The sequence below is a fragment of the Ranitomeya imitator genome, chromosome 4 (genome assembly GCF_032444005.1).
Source record: "Ranitomeya imitator isolate aRanImi1 chromosome 4, aRanImi1.pri, whole genome shotgun sequence".
NCBI classification, from domain to species: Eukaryota; Metazoa; Chordata; class Amphibia; order Anura; family Dendrobatidae; genus Ranitomeya; species Ranitomeya imitator.
In genome coordinates, this window is record NC_091285.1 from 18,550,813 (window position 1) to 18,568,277 (window position 17,465).

A 17,465-nucleotide genomic window follows, 5' to 3' on the forward strand; every position below is an offset into this window, starting at 1 on the left:
GGAAATCGGATTGTACTCGCATGAAAATCACATGACACTCGTCCCACTTTTCTAGACAGAAATTGGACCGTTTTTTAAGGGTGATGGGTATGAGTCCTAAAACTACACGTCCCACAAGTATGACACGCATCCCTGATAACACTGGTTTTTCCAGTACTGGTAAAGTCAGAACTTGTGAAATTTGTCAAATACACAGCGATCGCTTTACTGCACCCCTTATTGGTAGGATATATATATATCAGTAACATGCTCCATAACGATGAGGCGAGAACTGTGCATGAACCATAGATGCATTCAGCAATGACGCTGTATAATCAAAGTGTGCAAAGAGAAACAACGTAATGTAACAATGAAGCACAATAAAAGAAAATAAAGACAGAAGAGCAAATTGATTTTATTATAATTATATTTTACTTACGGTAAATCTCAAAAATATCCAGCAGATACATATATAGATCTGATGTCCCCAAAAGTGATACAAAGTAGCATGAAATAAGGTACAGTCATTTGATTGCATCATTATGAAAACAATAAAAAATTTACACCCACAGTCGGGTTCAGGTGGTCAGAAATATCTGAGAATATATAATTCTGTTGTACAGGATAAAGATGGGGATCCAAATTTATAATGAGGAAATAGGAAATATACAATGTGGCTTCAATGAGAAGACCCCTATACACATCCAGCACTGCAAACAGAAACCAATAAACCCTTATTCCTCCCTATTGTAATTTTATGACCTTGGAATAAATTTGCTAATATTTTACGTCTTGGCGAGAGCTGGAAATTTCTCCTCTCTGCTCATAAGTATTCACTCATATGACTTACTCTGTGATCACATCCTGCACAATGACCTCTATGTATGAGAAATGTTAGAATCTGCAACAATGTAAAGTACAATGTAAGAATAGTATATTAACAATCACAATCTACTCACAGTATAGAAAGGTTTTGCATCAGATACAAATCTGCACAGCGCAGAATCTGTTGCAGAAATGTCACATTTTCACAGCAACTTTTAGGCTATGTGCCCGCGTTGCAGAAATGCTGCGGAAATGTCCGCAGCATTTCCACAACTCTCTGCCACGGGTAAAACGCATGCGGAATTCGCATGCGTTTTCCTGCAAAACACAAGCGTTTTTAGCTTGCAGATTGCTTGCGTTTTCCAAGTCATTTGAAGCATCGCTTGGAAAAGTGATTGACAGGTTGGTCACACAGGTTATCAGCATAGTGCTTGACAAGTGTGACCAGCTTTTCACTATTGATGCTGCCTATGGAGCATCAATAGTAAAAGATAGAATGTTAAAAATAATAAAAAAAATTAAAAAATATAGTTATTCTCACCTTCCGATGGCCCCCGATCTCCTCAGCGGTGCTCCTAGTACGTTCCGTAACCCAGGGATGCTTTGCGTGAAGGACCTTTGTGACGTCACGGTCGAGTGACCGCGATGTCATCCCAGGTCCTTCTTGCAATGCATCCCTGGGAACGGAAGCCGCCGAGTGCACAACTGAGAGGCGGGAGGACTCCGGGGGCCATCAGAAGGTAAGTATATCCCTATTTTTTATTTTAATTATTTTTTTTTACAGAAATATGGTTCCCAAGGGCCTGAAGGAGAGTCTCCTCTCCTCCAGACCCGGGTATCATCCGCACACGAAGCGCTCACTTTACGCATGGTGGGCATAGCCATATGCGTAAAGTGAGCGTTCAATGCAATCCTATGGCTGCAGAATCGCCGCGATTCCGCAGAAATAATGTACATGCTGCGGATTATACCGCTATGCGATTCCGCAGCGGGAAAATCCACAGCATGGGCACAGCAACTGCGGTATCCCATAGGATTGCATGGGAATGCGGTTTTTAAGCATTTACGCTGCAGGAAAAAACACGGCAGAAACGCATGAAAAAAAAAAAACGCAACATGGGCACACAGCCTTACTCACTGCTATGGAAAGACTAAGGTCCGCAGCCATACCTGTCGCAGTATTTGCAATAAAACACATTTTCAGGCAGATTTTCATGAACCTTTAGTTCAATGCGTAAATTTACCCTCATTTCAAAACATGTTTAAAATATAGTTTGTTTAGTACTCGAGGTATTACTAGGAATAATGGCTATGACACACAGGTAAATTATCCACAAGGACTATAAAGCCGCACATTGGCATCAGTCCCCAAACTTCCAATATCATCTCTAATATACAGCTAAATGTAATCACCAAGGGCCTACACAACAGATAATCCACCCATGTGATATAGTCATAGGGCCGCAGTCATATAGGGATCATCAAATGTAATCCTTTATATTAATCCCATTAGAGAATAATCCAGCAGTCTCTGGTGGAAATTTTAGATCATGAATGATCGTTTCTTCCAGTTTCTGCTTCCCCCCAATATCGTTATAGAATGATTAGATACATATAATGCAGCATGGAGGGGCTCAGAGAAGGTGGCAGTGAAGGTGTGTAAGTGTCTGATGGGGTCACACAGCTCATAAAAGGACAACTGCCCGGCCTCATAATCCAGACATATCCTGACTCCATCACTGGAGATCTCATCAGGTAACAGAATCTCTTCACTGTCATGTATAAATGAATACTTATTATCATAGCTCTCCAAACCCCAGGACTTGTTATTATTCCCAAGCAATGACTGACGCCCCCTCCTGTCCATACTGGGATAACACATCCCAACCCTCCACACCACTGCTCCACTGTCCTCCACATCCCAGTAATGTCGTCCTGAGGTAAATCCTCTCCTGCTCATCACCTGATTATCCTGGAATCTCGCTGCTGTTTTTGGACGTTTCTGATTCTCTCCTAGCCAGGTCGCAGTTTTCAGGTCGTCTGATATATGGAGATTATTATGAGCTGTGGTTACATCCAGTAATATGTCTGCAGGACTCACCACATAGATCCCGCTCCTTATGCCTGATATTACCTCACATAATGTGTGTAATGTGTGTGAGATCACAGCCACATCCAGGTCATCTCCATCATGGAGCTGTTTATCATGTCCTCCTGTGTCCTCATCACCTCCCTCCTCCTCAGGATCACACAAGTCACCGGTGTGTGGATGCTGTAAGACAGTCAGTGGATCCGTCATGTTACACAGCTCCTCAATGTGTCTCATCTTCCTGGACAGCTCGTCCTTCTTTATTTCCAGCTGATGGATCAGAGCAGACAGTGACAGTGACTCTTCCTTTTCCTGCCTGGAGATCTCACTCAGGACCTTCTTCTCCAGGTCGTCCACTCGTCTCCTGATGTCTGTACACAGGGCAGTGACTCTCTCGGCTTCTCCAGCTGCTTGTTCTTGAGCTTTTCTCCTGTGCTTCTCCAGACTCTGGACTTTCTCATCGATGTCATTGGTCTTTGTGATAAGTTTCTGGAGGACATTTCTCAGTTTCTTCTTTTTCTTCTGAGAGGCCTCATTCAGCATCTCTACTCGATGTTCCCGATGTTCTCCTGCTGAACAATAGACACAGATACAAGCCGCGTCCTCAGTGCAGTAATATTCCAGGATCTTCTTATGGACAGAACATTTCCTTTTCTCCAGAGAAGTGCTGGGATCAGATAAGACGTGTTTTGGTGATTTGCTGTGAACTCTCAGGTGTTTATCACACAGAAAAGCCTCACAGTGTAGACAGGATCTAACAGCAGGTACCGGAGAGTCCACACAGTAAATACAGAAGACCCCATTTTCCATCTGTGTTGGTGGAGTAAACAGCAATTTCTCCATTACTTTTCGCAGAGCTATGTTCCTCATCAGTGCCGGTCGCTCCTGAAACTCTTCTCTGCAGTCAGGACAGGAATAAACTCCAGACTCGTCCTGTGTATCCAGCACACGACCAATACAGACCCGGCAGAAGTTGTGTCCACATCTCAGCATTACAGGATCTGTATAAGTGCTCAGACAGATGGAGCAGTCCAGCTCTTCTCTCAGATCAGCAGACGCCATGGCTGACAGAGGAAGTGAGAAAATAAACTACAATTCTCCCGCTCAAAAGGGTGGGCTTTATATTGTGTACACAGGGGAGGGCTGAGGAGCAGGAGGTCACTTACTATTAACCTGTTAATGGACACTTGTGAAAATCACATCTTATAGCTGCTGTAAATTTCGTGTCTACATTGTGGTCACATGTAAAAGGATTGGATATATTGAAAGCCGACATGGACAATATCGATAATACATGCAATATGAATGACCGAACTCACAATTTGATCCACAAACACTGGATAGCACTAAGGCTATGTGCACACGTTCAGGATTTTTTGTGTTTTTTTCACTATAAAAACGCGATAAAACCACGAAAGAAGCGCATACATTAAGCATCCTATTATTAGAATTCAATCCGCAATTTTTGTGCACATGTTGCGTTTTTTCCGCGGCAGAATCGCGTTCCCGGAAAAAATGCAGCATGTTCATTCCTTGTGCGGAATCGCTGGGATTCCGCACACACAGGAATGCAATGATCCACTTACTTTCCACATGTGGCTATGCCCCCACATACAGTGACACACACACAGTGCCCCCACATACAGTGACACACATACACACACAGTGCCCACATACAGTGACACACACAGTGCCCACATACAGTGACACACACAGTGCCCCAACATACAGTGACACACACAGTGCCCACATACAGTGACACACATACACACACAGTGCCCCAACATACAGTGACACACACAGTGCCCCTACATACAGTGACACACATACACACACAGTGCCCACATACAGTGACACACACAGTGCCCACATACAGTGACACACACAGTGCCCCAACATACAGTGACACACACAGTGCCCACATAGTGACACACACACACAGTGCCCACATACAGTGACACCACACAGTGCCCCCACATACAGTGACACAACCACAGTGCCCTCACATACAGTGACACACACACAGTGACACACACAGTGCCCCCACATAGTGACACACACAGTGCCCTAACATAAAGTGACACACACAGTGCCCACACATAAAGTAACACACACAGTGCCCCACATACAGTGACACACACAGTGCCCACACATACAGTGACACACACAATGCCCACACATACAGTGACACACACAGTGCCCCCACATACAGTGATATACACAGTGCTCCCACATACAGTGCTGCCACATACAGTGACACGCACAGTGCCCCCACATAGTGATATACACAGTGCCCCCACATACAGTGATATACACAGTGCTCCCACATACAGTGATATACACAGTGCCGCCACATACAGTGACACACACAGTGCCCCAACATACAGTGATCAGGGCCACCATCAGGGCCTTACTGGAATATGCGGCCCGGCGAGTAGAGGGGGCCAGCAGCGGGCTCCCTCTCTTCTGCTCACCGGGGCCCAGCGGCAGAATCCTGCTGCTTCAGTTACTGATCGTGCAGTAGATTCCGCAGATTCCTCCCGCACAGCAACAGTTAACAGCCACCAGCCAATCACAGGCTGGCAGATGATGTCAGCTCGCAGTCGCTGAGAATGACGGTTCACATCTCAGATGAATGTAGCAGAGGACACAGTTGGACCTCGGCCAGGTAAGGAGAAACTTTAAAAAAAGCTGTACTATGGAGTGCATTATACTACTACTAGATGGTGGCCCGATTCTAACACATCGGGTATTCTAGAATATGCATGTTCACGTAGTATATTGCCCAGCCACGTAGTATATTGCACAGCCCACGTAGTATATTGCTCAGCCACGTAGTATATTGCACAGCCCACGTAGTATATTGCTCAGCCATGTAGTATATTGCTCAACCACGTAGTATATTGCCCAGTCACATAGTACCGTATATTGCCCAGTCACTTAGTATATTGCCCAGTCACTTAGTATATTGCCCAACCACGTAGTATATTGTCCAGCCACGTAGTATATTGCCCAGACACGTAGTATATTGTCCAGCCACGTAGTATATTGCCCAGACACGTAGTATATTGCCTAGTGACGTAGTATATTGCCCAGTCACATAGTATATTGCCCAGTCACTTAGTTTATTGCCCAGTGACGTAGTATATTGCCCAGACACGTAGTATATTGCCTAGTGACGTAGTATATTGCCCAGCCACGTAGTATATTGCCCAGTCACGTAGTATATTGCCCAGTCACGTAGTATATTGCCCAACCACGTAGTATGTTGTCCAGCCACGTAGTATATTGCCCAGACACGTAGTATATTGCCTAGTGACGTAGTATATTGCCCAGTCACATAGTATATTGCCCAGTCACGTATTATATTGCCCAGTCACATAGTATATTGCCCAACCACGTAGTATGTTGCCCAGCCACGTAATATATTGCCCAGTCACGTAGTATATTGCCCAACCACGTAGTATATTGTCCAGCCACGTAGTATATTGCCCAGACACGTAGTATATTGCCCAGTGACGTAGTATATCAGGGGTGTCAAACTGCATTCCTCGAGGGCTGCAAACAGGTCATGTTTTCAGGATTTCCTTGCATTGCACAGGTGATAATTTAACCCCTTCACCCCAAAGCCTGTTTTCACCTAAGTGACAGGGCCAATTTTTACAATTCTGACCACTGTCACTTTATGAGGTCATAACTCTGAAACGCTTCAACGGATCCTGGTGATTCTGACATTGTTTTCTCGTGACATATTGTACTTCATGATAGTGGTAAAACTTCTTCGATATGACTTGCATTTATTTGTGAAAAAAACAAAAATTTGTCGGAAATTATGAAAATTTAGCAATTTTCAAACTCTTAGTTTTTATGCCCTTAAATTAGAGAGTTATATCACATAATATAGTTAATAAACAACATTTCCCACATGTCTGCTTTACATCAGCACAATTTTGGAAACATAATTTTTTTTTGCTAGGACGTTATAAGGGTTAAAAGTTGACCAGCGATTTCTCATTTTTGCAACAAAATTTGCAAAACCATTTTTTTACGGACCACCTCACACTTGAAGTGACTTTGAGGGGTCTATATGACAGAAAATGCCCAAAAGTGACACCATTCTATAAACTGCACCCCTCAAGTTACTCAAAACCACATTCAAAAAGTTTATTAACCCTTCAGGTGCTTCACAGGAATTTTTTGAATGTTTAAAAAAATTGAACATTTAACTTTTTTTTCACAAAATTTTTACTTCAGGTCCTATTTGTTTCATTTTACCAAGGGTAACAGGAGAAATTGGACCACAAAAGTCGTTGTACAATTTGTCCTGAGTACGCTGATACCCCATATGTGGGGGTAAACCACTGTTTGGGCACATGGCAGAGCTCGGAAGGGAAGGAGCGCCATTTGACTTTTCAATGCAAGATTTGCTGGAATTGAGATCGGAGCCCATGTCACGATTGGAGAGCCCCTGATGTGCCTAAACAGTGGAAACCCCCACAAGTGACACCATTTTGGAAAGTAGACCCCCTAAGGAACTAATCTAGATGTGTGGTGAGCACTTTGAACCTCCAAGTGCTTCACAGAAGTTTATAATGTAGAGCCGTAAAAAAAAATTTATATTAATTTTCACAAAAAATGATCTTTTTGCCCCAAATTTTTTATTTTCCCAAGGGTAAAAGGATAAATTGGACCCCAAAAGTTGTTGTGCAATTTGTCCTGAGTACGTCGATACTTCATATATGGGGATAAACCACTGTTTGAGCGCATGGCAGAGCTCAGAAGGGAAGGAGCGCCATTTGACTTTTCAATGCAAAATTGGCTGGAATTGAGATCGGACGCCATGTCGCATTTGGAGAGCCCCTGACGTGCCTTAGCAGTGGAAACCCCCCACAAGTGACCCCATTTTGGAAAGAAGACCCCCTAAGGAACTTATCTAGATGTGTGGTGAGCACTTTTAACCCCCAATTGTTTCACTAAAGTTTAGAATGTAGCATTGTGAAAATTAAAAAATCATTTTTTCTTTCCACAAAATGATGTTTTAGCCTGCAATTTTTTTTTCCCAAGGGTAACAGGAGAAATTGGACCACAAATGTTATTGTCCAATTTGTCCTGAGTACGCTGATACCCTACATGTGGGGGGGAACCACCGTTTGAGTGCATGGCAGAGCTCGGAAGGGAAGGAGCAACGTTTGAAATGCAGACTTAGATGGAATGGACTGCAGGTGTCATGTTGCATTTGCAGAGCCCCTGATGTACCTAAACAGTAGAAACCCACCACAAGTGACCCCATATTGGAAACTAGACCCCCCAAGGAACTTATCTAGATGTGTTGTGAGAGCTTTGAACCAACAAGTGTTTCACTACAGTTTATAACGCAGAGCCGTGAAAATAAAAAATATTTTTTTTCCACGAAAATGATATTTTATCCCCTATGTTTTTATTTTCCCAAGGGTAACAGGACAAATTGGACCCCAAAAGTTGTTGTCCAACTTGTCCTGAGAACGCTGATACCCCATATGTTGGGGGGAACAACTGTTTGGGCACACAGGAGAACTCGGAAGGGAAGGAGCCCTGTTTTACTTTTTCAAAGCAGAATTGGCTGGAATTGAGATCGGACGCCATGTCGCGTTTGGAGAGCCCCTGATGTGCCTAAACAGTGGAAACCCCCAATTATAACTGAAACCCTAACCCCAACCCTAACCCTAGCCCTAACCCTAGCCCTAATGGGAAAATGGAAATAAATACATTTTTTTACATTTTATTATTTTTTCCTAACTAAGGGGGTGATGAAGGGGGGTTTGATTTACTTTTATAGCGTGTTTTTTAGCGGATTTTTATGATTGGCAGCCGTCACACACTAAAAGACGCTTTTTATTGCAAAAAATAGTTTTTGCATCACCACATTTTGAGAGCTATAATTTATCCATATTTTGGCCCACAGAGTCATATGAGGTCTTGTTTTTTGCGGGACGAGTTGACGTTTTTATTGGTAACATTTTTGGGCAGATGACATTTTTTGATCGCTTTTTATTCCGATTTTTGGGAGGCGGAATGAACAAAAACCAGCTATTCATGAATTTCTTTTGGGGGAGGCGTTTATACCGTTCCACGTGTGGTAAAATGGATTAAGCAGTTTTATTCTTCAGGTCAGTACGATTACAGCGATACCTCCTTTATGTAATTTTTTTTATGTTTTGGCGCTTTTACACAATAAAAACTATTTTATATAAAAAAATAATTGTTTTTGCATCGCATTATTTTGAGAGCTATAACTTTTTTATTTTTCTGCTGATGATGCTGTATGGTGGCTTTTTTTTTGCGGGACAAGATGACGTTTTCAGCGGTACCATGGTTATTTATATCCGTCGTTTTGATCGCGTGTTATTCCACTTTTTGTTCGCCTGTATGATAATAAAGAGTTGTTTTTTGCCTTGTTTTTTTTTTTTTTTTTTTTTGCGGTGTTCACTGAACGGGTTAACTAGTGCGATAGTTTTACAGAGCGGGTCGTTACGGACGCGGCGATACCAAATATGTGTACATTTATTGTTTTTTTTTGTTTTTTTTACATAAATAAATGGATTTATTGGGAAATGTTTTTTTTTTTTTATTTGGGGATTTTTTTTTTTTTTACTTTCTAACATTGTCCCAGGGTGGGACATTTCTGTATTAGATCAGATGGTTGATCTGACACTGTGCATAGCACTCTGTCAGATCAACGATCTGACATGCAGTTTAGCTGGCTTTCCAGCGCCTGCTCTCAGCAGGCGCCGGCTAGACAGGTCACTTCATGACCCGGAAGGAGTCCGGCGGCCATCTTGGATCCGGGGACTCCTTCCGGGTCACCGGAGCAACGCGATCTCATTGCATTGCTCCGGTGGGAGAGCGCAGGGAGCCCCCGTCCCTGCGCGATCCCCCTCTATGCCGCTGTCACTACTGACAGCGGCATCAGAGGGGTTAAATGCCCGCGATCGGTGATCGGTGATCGGTGATCGATCGGTGCGCCGTACTAGTACTGCTGCTGGCACTAATGCAGTGCCGGCAGCGCAGTACTAGTACGGCGCATGTCACGAAGGGGTTAATCACCTGCAGAGAATGATTCCAGCACCTTGTGCAATGCTAAGGAAATCTTGAAAACACGCATGGTTTGAGGCCCTCGAGGAATGCAGTTTGACACCCCTGTAGTATATTGCCCAGTGACGTAGTATATTGCACAGTCATGTAGTATGTTGCCCAGCCATGTAGTATATTGCCCAACCACATAGTATATTTCCCAGCCACGTAGTATATTGCCTAGTGACGTAGTATATTGCGCAGCCACGTAGTATATTGCCCAGTGACGTAGTATATTGCCCAGTGACGTAGTATACAGCACAGAGCCACGTAGTATATTGGCCAGTCACGTAGTATATTGCCCAGTTACGTAGTATATTGCCCAGTGACGTAGAATACAGCACAGAGCCACGTAGTATATTCCACAGCGAAGTAGTATACAGCACAGAGCCACATAGTATATTGGCCAGTCACGTAGTATATTGCCCAGCCAGGTTTGTCACAGGTTAAAAAATAAACATATACTCACCTTTCCGACGGCCCCTTGTAGTCCACAGCAGCTTCCGGTCCCAGGGTTGGTATGAGCGCAGGACCTGTGATGACGTCGCGGTCACATAACCGTGACGTCATGGCAGGTCTTTCTAGCGCAGGTGTGCAGGGCCTGTGATGACGTCACGGTCACATGACCGTAACGTCATGGCAGGTCCTTCTCACATACCATCTTTGCCACCGGAACCTGCAACAGAAGATGGCGGCCGGCGCGAGCGACTACGGAGGGTGAGTATAGCAGGTTTGTTTTTTTTAAATTATTTTTAACATTACATTTTTTACTATTGATGCCGCATAGGCAGCGTCAGTAGTAAAAAGTTGGGGACGCACAGGGTTAATAGCGGCGGTAACGGAGTGCGTTACCCGCGGCATAACGCGGTCCGTTACTGAGGGCGTTAACCCTGTGTTAGCGGTGACCGGAGGGGAGTATGCGGGCGACAGGCACTGACTGCAGGGAGTAAGGAGTGGTCATTTTCTTCCGGACTGTGCCCATCGCTGATTGGTCGCGGCAGCCATGACAGGCAGCTGCCGAGACCAATCAGCGAATGAATAACCGTGACAGAAAGGAAGGACAGACGGAAGTGACCCTTAGACAATTATATAGTAGAAGTAAGCTTCTACTTTCAACTGTATTTGTATATATATATATTTTTTTTTTTTTTATCTTGAAGTATATTTCCTTGGAAAACTATGTGTAAGTGACATTGCTCTATATAAAAGTTCATGTTAAAATCTCACTGCACTTGATTATCATTCGCATGGAAATCGGATTGTACTCGCATGAAAATCACATGACACTCGTCCCACTTTTCTAGACAGAAATTGGACCATTTTTTTTAAGGGTGATGGGTATGAGTCCTAAAACTACACGTACCAGAAGTATGACACGCATCCCTGATAACACTGGTTTTTCCAGTACTGGAAAAAAGTCAGAACTTGTGAAATTTGCCTAAGACACAGTGATCGCTTTACTGCACCCCTTATTGGTAGGATATATATATATCAGTAACATGCTCCATAACGATGAGGCGAGAACTGTGCATGAACCATAGATGCATTCAGCAATGACGCTGTGTAATCAAAGTGTGCAAAGAGAAACAACGGAATGTAACAATGAAGCACAATATAAGAAAATAAAGACAGAAGAGCAAATTGATTTTATTATAATTATATTTTACTTACGGTAAATCTCAAAAATATCCAGCAGATACATATATAGATCTGATGTCCCCAAAAGTGATACAAAGTGGCATGAAATAAGGTACAGTCATTTGATTGCATCATTATCAAAACAATAAGGGCAAGCCCCCAAAAATTTACACCCACAGTCGGGTTCAGATGGTCAGAAATATCTGAGAATATATAATTCTGTTGTACAGGATAAAGATGGGGATCCCAATTTATGATAAGGAAATAGTAAATATACAATGTGGCTTCAATGAGAAGACCCCTATACACATCCAGCACTGCAAACAGAAACCAATAAACCCTTATTCCTCCCTATTGTGATTTTATGACCCTGGAATAAATTTGCTAATATTTTACGTCTTGGCGAGAGCTGGAAATTTCTCCTCTCTACTCATAAGTATTCACTCATATGACTTAAGGTACCGTCACACTTAGCGACGCTGCAGCGATACCGACAACGATCCGGATCGCTGCAGCATCGCTGTTTGGTCGCTGGAGAGCTGTCACACAGACAGCTCTCCAGCGACCAACTATGCCGGTAACCAGGGTAAACATCGGGTTACTAAGCGCAGGGCCGCGCTTAGTAACCCGATGTTTACCCTGGTTACCATCGTTAAAGTAAAAAAAACAACCACTACATACTTACCTACCGCTGTCTGTCCTCGGCGCTCTGCTTCTCTGCTCTGGCTGTGAGCACAGCGGGCGGAAAGCAGAGCGGTGACGTCACCGCTCTGCTTTCCGGCTGCCCGGCGCTCACAGCCAGAGCAGAGAAGCAGAGCGCCGAGGACAGACAGCGGTAGGTAAGTATGTAGTGGTTGTTTTTTTTACTTTAACGATGGTAACCAGGGTAAACATCGGGTTACTAAGCGTGGCCCTGCGCTTAGTAACCCAATGCTTACCCTGGTTACCAGCGAAGACATCGCTGAATCGGTGTCACACACGCCGGTTCAGCGATGTCAGCGGGACGTCCAGCGACGAAACAAAGTTCTGGACTTTCTGCCCCGACCAGCGACATCACAGCAGGGGCCTGATCGCTGCTGCCTGTCACACTGGACGATATCGCTAGCCAGGACGCTGCAACGTCACGGATCGCTAGCGATATCGTCTAGTGTGACGGTACCTTTAGGCCGGGATCACACATGCGAGAAACACGTCCGTGTCTCGCATGTGAAATCCAAGCTCTGGCGCCGGCACTTGGGAGCGGAGCGTGCGCCTCCATGTGTTGCTATGCGGCCGCACGCTTCGCTCCCAAGTGCCGGCGCCAGAGCTTGGATTTCACATGCGAGACACGGACGTGTTTCTCGCGGTGCATACTAAAACCCTATGTGCCAAATTAACCTATACCTATGCCTATGGTAGATATTTTAGTCGTATTCATCTATACCTATGCCTATTTTAGATTTTTTTTTACAGTTTCATTTTCTTAATTTAGTTTTCTTTTCCACTTCACTCTATTTGAAGCAGAGTAACCAATTTATTTACATATGTATTTATTTTTATTTTATTTGCTATACATGAATGTAGGGGTTAAATTTTTTGGAAACGTAATAACGGTTTTAAGCTCCGTTTTTTTTAATTGGAATTAGTTCATATTAGTACAACAAGGTTATCTTCCAAGTTTCGTTAGGATCTTTTTAGGGATTCAGTCTTTATGCGCCATATTCTGCCATACCTATGCCTATGGTATTTTTTTTTCTAAAGTTGAATTTTTTTAATGTATTCTTTCCACTTCACTATATTTAAAAATAAATTAGCGGAGGTTAAACTTTAATTGCGTTTTCAACAAGGCAAACCCATACATTTCTATATAGTAACTTTAAATTTGAAATAAACACTGTATCCCTAAGAAGATCTTGATGCAACTTTGAAAATAAGTTTGTCATTAATATGAACTTTTTCCAGCAAGAAAAACAGAGCTTAAAAACGTAATTCTGTTTTCAACAATGTTAATTCATATATTCCTATATAATAACTTTACATTTCAAATAAACAGTGAATCCCTAAGTAGATCTTTATAGAAAAATTTTGCCTTTGGCCGGTCTCACACTAGCGAGTTTTACGGACGTTAGAGAGGTGCTGAAAATACGGATTGCATACGGTACATTAATTCTCTATGCCCCCTGCTCCTATCAGCCATATTTTACTGATCCGTATTATAAGGTCTTCTACGGCCGTAGAAAATCACAGCATGCTGCGTTTGTAACCGTATTGTGCAAAAAATACGCCAATGAAAGTCTATGGGGGCTAGAAAAATAAGGATTACACACGGACCAGCAGTGTGACTTGCGACAAATACGCAGCGGTGTTCTATAGAAAAGCCAGCAATTCAGTGCGGTGTACAGTAAAATCACACTGACAGGTTAGAATAGAATAGCTAAAAGAAATGTCTACACATAGTATAGGGGTGTGTATATATATATATATATATATATATATATATATATAATATATATATATATATATATATACATACACACACTAGATGGTGGCCCGATTCTTATGCATCGGGTATTCTAGAATATGTATGTAGTTTATTTCTGAAGATTTTAGAATAATACATTGAATACACAGGATTCGGCCGGGAGCGACCAATTAGCGAAACGTGGTTCAAATTCTGCGCCTATTCATGGCCGGACTGCGCCTGTCGCTCATTGTTTGCGGCCGGCCACGTAGTATATAGCACAGCCACGTAGTATATAACAGCCCACATAGTAAATAGCACAGCCACATAGTACTTAGCACAGCCACGTAGTATATAGCACAGCCCATGGAGTATATAGCACAGCTCACGGAGTATATAGCACAGCCATGTAGTATATAACACAGCCCACAGAGTATATTGCACAGCCACATTGTATATAGCACAGCCCACATAGCATATCGCACAGCCACGTTGTATATAGCACAGCCCACATAGCATATAACACAGCCACGTAGTTTATAACAGCCCACGTAGCATATAACACAGCCCACGTAGAGTATAACACAGGTCACGTAGTATATAACAGCCCATGTAGTGTATAACACAGCCCACATAGTATACAGCACAGCCACGTAGTAGATTGCACAGCCACGTAGTATATTGCACAGCCCACGTAGTATATTGCACAGCCCACATAGTATATTGCACAGCCCACATAGTGTAATGCACAGCCCACGTAGTATAATGCACAGCCCACGTAGTATATTGCACAGCCCACGTAGTATATAACACACCCTACGTAGTATATTGCACAACCCACGTAGTATATTGCACAGCCCACATAGTATATTGCCCAGTTACGTAGTATATTGCCTAGTGACGTAGTATACAGCACAGAGCCACGTAGTATATTGCACAGCGAAGTAGTATACAGCACAGAGCCACGTAGTATATTGGCCAGTCACGTAGTATATTGCCCAGTGACGTAGTATACAGCACAGAGCCACGTAGTATATTGGCCAGTCACATAGTATATTGCCCAGCTACGTAGTATATTGCCCAGTTGCGTAGTATATTGCACAGCGACGTAGTATACAGCACAAAGCCACGTAGTATATTGCCCAGTGACGTATACAGCACACAGCCATGCAGTATATTGGCCAGTCACGTAGTATATTGCACAGCGACGTAGTATACAGCACAGAGCCACGTAGTATATTGGCCAGTCACGTAGTATATTGCCCAGCTACGTAGTATATTGCCCAGCCAGGTTTGTCACAGTTTAAAAAATAAAAAATAAACATATACTCACCTTTCCGAGGACCCCTTGTAGTCCACGGCAGCTTCCGGTCCCAGGGTTGGTATGAGCGCAAGACCTGTGATGATGTCGCGGTCACATGACTGTGACGTCATGGCAGGTCCTTCTCCCATACCATCATTACCACCGGAACCTGCAATGGAAGATGGCGGCCGGCGCGAGCGACTACGGAGGGTGAGTATAGCAGTTTTTTATTATTATTATTTTTATTATTATTTTTAACATTACATGTTTTACTATTGATGCCGCATAGGCAGCGTCAATAGTAAAATGTTGGGGACACACAGGGTTAATAGCGGCGGTAACGGAGTGCGTTACCCGCGGCACAACGCGGTCCGTTACCGCCGGCATTAACCAAGTGTTAGCAGTGACCGCAGGGGAGTATGCGGGCGACAGGCACTGACTGGTAAGGAGCGGCCATTTTCTTCCGGACTGTGCCAGTCACTGATTGGTCGCGGCAGCCATGACAGGCAGCTTGCAAGACCAATCAGTGAATGAATAACCGTGACAGACAGACGGAAGTGACCCTTAGACAAATATATATATATATATATGTATGTCAGTGAGACACATATATGTATATATATTAATATTTCATACAGCGCTAGATAGGAGAAAAGCCGGTAATTCAATTGCCGGCTTTTGCTATCTCCTTCCCAAACCCGACATGATATGAGACATGGTTACATACAGTAAACCATCTCATATCCCTTTTTTTTCTTGCATATTCCACACTACTAATGTTAGTAGTGTGTATGTGCAAAATTTTGGCGCTCTAGCTATTAAATGAAAGGGTTAAATCGCTGAAAAAATTGGCGTGGGCTCCCGCGCAATTTTCTCCGCCAGAGTGGTAAAGCCAGTGATTGAGGGCAGATATTAATAGCCTAGAGAGGGTCCTTGGTTATTAGCCCCCCCCCTGGCTAAAAACATCTGCCCCCAGCCACCCCAGAAAAGGCACATCTGGAAGATGCGCCTATTCCGGCACTTGGCCACTCTCTTCCCATTCCCCTGTAGAGGTGGGATATGGGGTAATGAAGGGTTAATGTCACCTTGGAATGTAGGTCAATGACCTGTAGTTACCTTCAGTCGCGGTGATGCGCCCTCTGGATGTCCTCATATGAACTCGAGCGTGGAAAAATATTCTGAAAAGTTTCCAGGCTCGAGTTCATATGAGGACATTCAGCAGAGGGCGCATCACCGCGACTGAAGGTAACTACAGGTCATTGACCTACATTCCATTCATTCCCCGGGGTTTTACAGGCAGGAGCACAGCTGCATTAGCAGAGCTTCTGCTTATAAAATTAGTTAACCCCTTCAGATGGATTTACACCGTGGGACGTGACAGAACGACGAAAGGTATGGGATATTGTTGTTTTTTTATTTTACCTTTTTTACAGAACAAGGGTCTTCAGGTGGATTACCAGTATAATAAAATATTACAACAACCTGTGTATTTATTTCATTAAAATACTTTGTAATAATGTGTGTGTGTTTTTTAACCATTTCATACTATTGGATTAATAATGGATAGGTGTCATAATTGACGCCTCTTCATTATTAATCTGGCTTAATGTCACCTTACAATAGCAAGGTGACATTAACCCTTCATTACTCCATATCCCACAGCTACAGGGGAGTGGGAAGAGAGTGGCCAAGTGCCAGAATAGGCGCATCTTCCAGATGTGCCTTTTCTGGGGTGGCTTGGGGCAGATGTTTTTAGCCAGGGGGGGGGGGGCAATAACCATGGACCCTCTCTAGGCTATTAATATCTGCCCTCAGTCACTGGCTTTCCCACTCTGGTGGAGAAAATTGCGCGGGAGCCCACGGCAATTTTTTCCGCGATTTAACCCTTTAATAGCTAGAGCGCCAAAATTTTGCACATACACACTACTAACATTAGTAGTGTGGAATATGCAAGAAAAAAAAGGGATATGAGATGGTTTACTGTATGTAACCATGTCTCATATCATGTCGGGTTTGGGAAGGAAATAGGAAAAGCCGGCAATTGAATTACCGGCTTTTCTCCTATCTAGCGCTGTATGAAA

General features: G+C 43.5%; 1 protein-coding gene and 1 long non-coding RNA gene across 2 annotated transcripts in view; one reads left to right on the forward strand and one right to left on the reverse strand.

Annotated features, from left to right (window-relative positions):
• Window positions 1–401: 401 nt before the first annotated feature.
• LOC138675178 (E3 ubiquitin/ISG15 ligase TRIM25-like) lies at window positions 402–3,966 on the reverse strand. The gene has a single exon (XM_069763200.1). The coding sequence runs from the start codon at window positions 3,953–3,955 to the stop codon at window positions 2,348–2,350; it is 1,608 nt and encodes a 535-aa protein (XP_069619301.1). The 5' UTR covers window positions 3,956–3,966; the 3' UTR covers window positions 402–2,347.
• A 1,514-nt stretch (window positions 3,967–5,480) lies between these two features.
• The window catches only part of LOC138673909 (uncharacterized), an 81,478-nt gene continuing 69,493 nt past the window's right edge, over window positions 5,481–17,465 (forward strand). The window contains exon 1 of the long non-coding RNA XR_011320366.1: window positions 5,481–5,561. This is a non-coding gene — a long non-coding RNA (uncharacterized lncRNA). The remainder of the gene's footprint in view (window positions 5,562–17,465) is intronic.

Excerpts from the sequence above, each read along its gene's own strand:
- LOC138675178 (XM_069763200.1), bottom strand. The coding sequence starts at position 3,955 with ATGGCGTCTGCTGATCTGAGAGAAGAGCTGGACTGCTCCATCTGTCTG.